Source organism: Cibotium barometz, chromosome 25 (assembly GCF_041138505.1).
Source record: "Cibotium barometz isolate CiBa-2024 chromosome 25, ASM4113850v1, whole genome shotgun sequence".
Lineage (NCBI taxonomy): Eukaryota > Viridiplantae > Streptophyta > Polypodiopsida > Cyatheales > Cibotiaceae > Cibotium > Cibotium barometz.
In genome coordinates this window covers 24176835-24183651 of record NC_141070.1, presented here as the reverse complement: position 1 = coordinate 24183651, position 6817 = coordinate 24176835, and the positions used below count along the sequence as shown (strand labels likewise).

The 6817-nt window shown below is 35.2% G+C and overlaps 1 protein-coding gene across 2 annotated transcripts; it reads right to left on the bottom strand.

Annotated features, from left to right (window-relative positions):
* Positions 1-2478: 2478 nt before the first annotated feature.
* On the bottom strand, positions 2479-3259 carry LOC147624375 (uncharacterized). 2 transcript variants are annotated; one of them, XM_086819937.1, is made up of 2 exons: positions 3007-3259; positions 2479-2831 (listed from the first exon to the last, which is right to left on the bottom strand). In XM_086819937.1, exons 1-2 carry the CDS (start codon positions 3084-3086, stop codon positions 2549-2551), a joined length of 363 nt encoding a protein of 120 aa, XP_086676063.1. In that variant the 5' UTR covers positions 3087-3259; the 3' UTR covers positions 2479-2548. The 2 variants fall into 2 exon arrangements, with proteins under 2 accessions (XP_086676063.1, XP_086676064.1); XM_086819938.1 differs by having other exon boundaries at positions 2479-2813; positions 3007-3256.
* Between the last annotated feature and the right edge of the window lie 3558 nt (positions 3260-6817).

Here is a 6817-nt window from a genome sequence, read left to right as displayed (position 1 = left end):
ATCTGCAGAGACGTCATAAAACGATTTACTCCATTAGCAAATCACCTTGTGATGTTTGCGTATCGTATCGAAACATAGTCATGTTGATACTTAAAGTTTGTGGAATAGGTCATCTGAGCATGATACCATGGACGAAATCGCTGTAAAGGGGTGTTTCTAAAAATCTACCTATGATCCTCCAACTTTCTTCTCTAGAGCATCTGAAACTTGATGCAAAACATCAAGTTTTGTGGTAGAGTTGATGTTTTGCATTAACTTTGATGCAAAACATCGAGTTGTGTGGAAAAGGTGATGTTTTGCATCAACTTTTAGGGGGGACCATTTTTCTTAACTTTGAAATATTTTTATATTTTTATGAGAATTATTTTTATTTTTTTCACCAATAGATCTGTAAAAGAACATTCTAAATAGTAGATAGGAGCCAATGAAATCTCAAAAAAATTAAAAAAATCTTATAAATCATAGAATTAAAGAAAAAATATGCCTAGAATAAGGTGATATAGGTAGAATATAGGTTTAGGGCTAAGGACCTGAAGAACACATATGGTCGCAACCTTTGACTACAACTTTGAGAGGAGGTCATTAAAAAAATTACTTTCCTATGTAAATGTGTAACCTTTGTATCATAAATAATATCACTATATATAGGAGATGCCAAAAATTCATGCTAGAAGAGGTAGATGAGATAATCCATGATGACCTGTAATCCATTGATTTTAATCCAGATGTGCAAGGCTCCATTGATTTGGAAAACCATGAGTCGATTGATTCGCCAATCCTAATTTTTGTTCTACAATTCAATTTTAAAGTTGAAGAACTATAAGCAATCATACGTGGTGGGACCATCTATGTGTCGAGGAGGTGGGTGCACGTGAGCCTGGACTCTGCCATGCCTCTGTGCAGTAGTATGCTCTCTAGCATAGGGGACCTTGAATCTACCATCATCATGAAAGCTCCAATCTCTTTTCTACCACTATTCCAGAAGTCATAAGCTCCTCTCTTTTCTCTTTGTGCATAAAGGCAATGTCGCAAGCGAAGATTGCATCTCTCACCATTCTTCGCATGTCCTCCAAATAATTCTAACCAGAGTTCATTCTACACTACCCTTAGACATACGATCTCTCAACATCCTTCGCATGTACTCTAAATAATTATAACTAGAGCTCATTCCTACACTACTCTTAGATATACCATCACCTACATTCATGATAATGGCTATCTAGATCAAACATCAACATATGCATACTATGAATTTTTTCCACCACTACATATGTACATGATATAGGCTACAATTTCTTCCCGCCACCCTTTTCCATATTGCATAATAACAAGAATTTCCTTCATGAAAACAAATGCCTATGTGGGTTGAAATTTACACCCATAGGCTATATGATGTTTGCCTCTGAAATTATCCCGCCGAAAAAATATTTTAATTTTCTACTCTTTTACCATGCTTAGGTTTACTTAGAGTATCCAGAGTTACCATCTTCTACATATATATAAATAAAAGTCTACCTTTGCACATGTATAAGTTGACCTTTTTAAACTCTTAGCACATTGGTTGTATATCTGCCCACTATCTGCTTATAAATAATAGAGCAAATAATTATGTCATTCAAACTGTCAAGGTAAGTATATACTAAAGGCTTTGCTATTTGGGTCTAGAAATAGACTCAAGGATGTTTGTAGATTTTTTCATAAATTATGGAGCTTATATTGTTATGTATTCTAATATTTTTTGAGTGCTTGTCAAATAATGTGCATATTTATGCATAGTGGTAGAATTTGTCCCAAGAAATTCCATTAAAAAAAGTGCCTTACATTCATGAAATTTAATAAATAAATTTTTATTCGAAAAAGATTGATATTTCTTTAAGTTATGTAAACTCCTATGTTATTTTGTAAGTCAAGTTTATTTTAATGTCACAAACAATAACATTTTATAAATATACGAAGGTCATACGTGTTCTCAATCTTGAAAAAAATAGCAAAATTCATGTAATTTTTAAATTTATACATGAAATTCTAGATGTATTTTCAAAAAACTATGTTTTTAAGCCATTTTTGAGATTTCACACATTTTGGGAGGGAATCTTTTTAGGTAAGCCTCGTCAGTTACCTATTTTGTTCGCAACAGTGTTGTGTGAGGAGTTAGGACCCATACTCGAAAAAATATACTTTTTAATCAACCATAATAAGGATAACTCTTAAATCTATCTGGTTTTTGTTTCGAAATCCATACTATGTGACGGTTTTATAACTAAAATAAATGAAAAATTAGTCCTTAAAGTAAGGGCTACTTTTTATGTCAGTCAGTTTTTCTTAATTCTGGCTCGTATAAATACACTAAAATGCTGTTAAAAGCACTGGTTAAAACCCATCTAGTTCCTAGTTAGTTCTCCCTAGTGACTTGGTGTTGTAAGTCAAGCACCGCTTTGACTCGATTGTAAAGCATGTTTCAACATAGATCTCAAATGCTGATTAAAGTTACTTGGATGGCAAATGTTAATTATGAATCAATTAGATAAAGAGGGTTGTTTTGCAAGCTTCAAGTGGAGGTGTTGGATTCCGAGTGGACGTCTTCTCGGAACCAGGGCGGCTGCCCTTCTTCACGGGAGTGGGCGATTGGGCTGTGTACCTCCTCTACGTGGCATTGCGGGACCCACAAGCCCGTGCATGGATGTGGGACCCACCAGCTGCGTTCCGACGTGGAGGTCGTCTCGTGATCGGGATTTCCTCCCAGATAATTAACGTCCTCATTTGGATCTGTTCTACTGTCTCCTTTGGCTTCGTCCACTGCACATGTACTCCACCTGCCCCAGAATATATATCTAACGCAAAAGTTAGCGCTTCAGAACACTGTGTCCGAGCACCACACGACAGAAGATTATGGTAAACATTAAGCTTAAACAAATCTCTAATGAAAACTATTATCACAAAGGATAAAAATTTATGGTTCGCATTAAGGTTGCATGAATCTCTAATCAAGGCTCCTAGGTTACTTACCGTTTGTAACAGAATGGCAGCTTCGATCGAGAAACAATGGCAGCTTGTGTGAGCCGCCTGATTAAGCCGTTTCTGGCCATTTGCCAGTTGTTGTGATTAAGTACTCTCCTTTTCTTCAACAATGGTGAAGAAATGAACCTTTCCTAAGAGAGCTCCACTTTTATAATAAGTAGACGCCCTCATTATCTCCATGAAAGCCACAGAATGCCGCCCCCTGATGCTTTCCGCACCTGATCTACCCAAGTAATGCTAAGCTTTAATATAAATCAAGATAATCGAGTCGCTAGTACTCACCCCCACTTTTAAAAGGTTAAAAGCATCTCATATGATCCAAGTATCCACCATATATTATTAGTATCATAAATCAAGACAATCGAGTCGCTAGTGGTCACCCCCACCATGTTCTCTTTTTAAAAGGTTGAAGTCATACTATGATTCAAGTATCCTCCATATATTATTAGTATTATAAGGTAACAAAAGGTACACAAACTTCTCTTCACCGCATTTGTGTGTTTGCTTTCGTAAACTTCACACGAGAACTCAGTACACACAAAGATGGTCACCAAGATACCTCACTAAGTACATGCCTTTCATCAATCTTTTTATTGAAACAACATGTTGAGATGATAATCTTTTACATAAACAATATGTTGGGGTGATAATCAACCTTTAGTGTAGACATCATTTAAGAGAGACTATATTGCAATGTATTCAATGCAATGTATGATGTGGGCTAAAGATAAGACTTCTCTTTGTTTATCCCCATCAAGATCTTCTTTTTATGTTCTTAATATTTTGATGTAAGTGATGATTATGTTTTCTAGAATAGAAATTGTGGGGACAACCATTTTATGGGATTCTGATAACCTCATTGACATGCATGTGCTCAATAATGATGCTTGAACATGGGTTGTAAACATAAACAAATGATAAAGAGCAATATATTATAAGCACTATGTCGTCATATTGATTTTGTTTTCTTTACAGCTCTTCATGTTCTCTCTTTTTTTTGGGCAAAGGGAGGTTGGTATTAAAACCATGCACCTAGCCTTTAGAGCTGAAGCTCTACCACTAGGCTAACGCCCCTGCCCCCAAAAAGCTCTTGAAGTTGAAGTGCCATATTTTTTTTTTGTGAGGGATTGTACTCTCAAACATGAGCTAGTCCTGCTTTTTTACATCCATGTGATTTAGATGTTCACCTTTCCGCAACAAGCAACATGCCAAATATGAGTTGGTCCTCCTTTTTAACATCCACATGATTTAGACCTTCACCCTTGTGCAACATGCAACATGCCAACCTCTTAACCCACTCTGCCTCTACGGATGTCGAGAGTGATATTTGCATTCCAATGTTACATGTTTGCGTACTACCCTTTCTTAAACCATTTCTCTATAATAATACAACCTTAAAGTCTTTGTGCTTCTCTAATTCTTCAACCATAATAAAGGCATCTAAGTTATTTTAAATACATCATAGTATGCCTATGGATACATACTACTTATGGCTCTCTTTAGATATTATCTTTTAAAAATGCACACACTCACATATACATACATACATACATACATGCACAAACACACACACACACACATGTGTATTTATGCATGTATGTATATGTACATACATACATACATATATATAAACACACACACACACACACATACAAAGATATATATATGTATATGTGTGTGTGTGTGTGTGTGTGTGTGTGTGTGTGTGTGTGTGTGTATATGTATGTATGTATGTATGTATGTATGTATATGCAGATGTATATGTGTGTGTGGGTGATAGCATGATAAGGTGGCTATTTTGGGACAGTTTGAATGTGATAACACGCTTAGAGAGACTTGTACGGGTTTAGGAAATTCTACTAACAATAATTACTATAATTCTACTAACAATAATTACTATAGAACGTTAATCTCGATTAAGTATATATAACTATTCACAATGCTAGTACAAAACAACATGTTGCAAGAGTCAAACATCATTCAAGAAAAAGAAAACTATGTTGTAACATAGGTTTTTTGCATAATAAAAGCAATGGTATGCTAAATTAGCCAAGATTCCATTTGTATAAACAAGCTGGTAAAGGTTAAATAGTGAAATATTCCAAAGGTCGCCTTAATCCTCATAAAATGAGATGATTCTCTGTAAAACAATCCCAATATTACGAAATAGAATTATTAATTAGAATATGGAGAGTTGTAATGCAAGTTCAAGCGCATTTGTGTGTGTACGAATGTGTAAGTGTGTATGTGTGTGTTAGTGTGTGGGAGTGAGTGTGTGTGTATAATATACTTACTAAGAATGGAAAATGTGTGTGTGTTAGCAAGTATATGTGAATGTGTGCAAAGGCGTGAGTTTATATGTGAATATTAATAATTATAGTGACGCGCGCGCGCGCGCGCGCGCGTGTGTGTGTGTGTGTGTGTGTGTGTATGTTAGCAAGTGAATGTGAATGTGTGCTAGAGAGTGAGTACGCGAGTGAATATTTAATTTATAGAAACAAGTGACCCGTGTGTGTGTGTGTGTGTGTGGTCCACACCCATCCCTGAGGGTAAGTCCACATGGTGTGTGTGTGTCTGTATGTTAGCAAGTGAATGTGAATGTGTGCTAGAGAGTGAGTACGCGAGTGAATATTTAATTTATAGAAACAAGTGACCCGTGTGTGTGTGTGTGTGTGTGTGGTCCACACCCATCCCTGAGGGTAAGTCCACCAAGCGGACCCCCCACCTAGAAGTTCAATAAGAGGATTAATTTTAAAGTGAAGTTTAGGAAATGTGTTCTTAAAAAAAAAATGTTATTATTACTAATGTTAGCATTAAAACCATTATTTACAAAAAGACCAATAAGTCTCAATAAATCAAGATATGCCCATGAAACATGCGACACATTATAGATAAGTGGTAACACTTGAGATACACAAACATTATAAGCAATATTTTTTGGTGTATTACTGTCTGCATGAATAAAAGCTACATTAGGGTATGGTAGCTTATCTTTTTTCTAGTTAGTATAAGTTTTAAAATCGCCAACGAAGGGTCTACTAAGTGTAATAGAAGTGTTCAGAGAAGTGGTAAATAAGTGTTAAAGTGGATTTGATGGTAACAATATCCAAAGGGTATATGCTCAAGTGATGAGAATGATCATAGACCTGTTATGAGAAAGACAATTTAAGACAAAATTATTGTTAATAAATGCTAAATCATCCATAAAGGGAAATGACAAATAGAAGGCTTTAATCATTTCTACTTGTTTAAGTTTAGATAATTTTTGAATAAAATCTAGTTCAAACCATGCCAAGTATAAATTACACCAAAGGGGTGAACAGGAATATCCCATTGGGATACCTTTAATTTGAACAAAAATAGCATTACCCAACTTAGTAAAACAATTATCCAAAATGAAAAGGTTAAGGTTGATATAGTCCTCAAAGTTAATAGCAATATCTTTGGTTTTCTAAGTGAGCGTAAATTGTTTTCTATGTTTTTTGAAACCACAATATGCAAAATTTTGTAAAATTATGATAAATTTATGTAGCGAGTCAATCGGACTATTATCCCCTTGATAAGGTATAGCTTCATAACATGACATAATGTCAAAGGTATAGATAGAGTAGATATGCTTAGAAAGATTTATCAAAAAATCATATTGATTATGGACAATCCAGTATGCATTAGTGCGGATGCGAGAGAGCACCCACATGTCTTTGTGAAGTTTCTCAGTAAATTCTATGATATCAACTTCAAGGGCTTGAAGTAATTTAGTAATAAGATCAGTAATATTAGAAAACATGCACTTATGTGC

Coding starts and splice junctions, on each gene's coding strand:
- LOC147624375 (XM_086819937.1), bottom strand. CDS start 3,086: ATGGCCAGAAACGGCTTAATCAGGCGGCTCACACAAGCTGCCATTGTT. Junction 2,832..3,006: donor CTGCCATTCTGTTACAAACG/GTAAGTAACCTA, acceptor CTTTTGCGTTAG/ATATATATTCTGGGGCAGGT.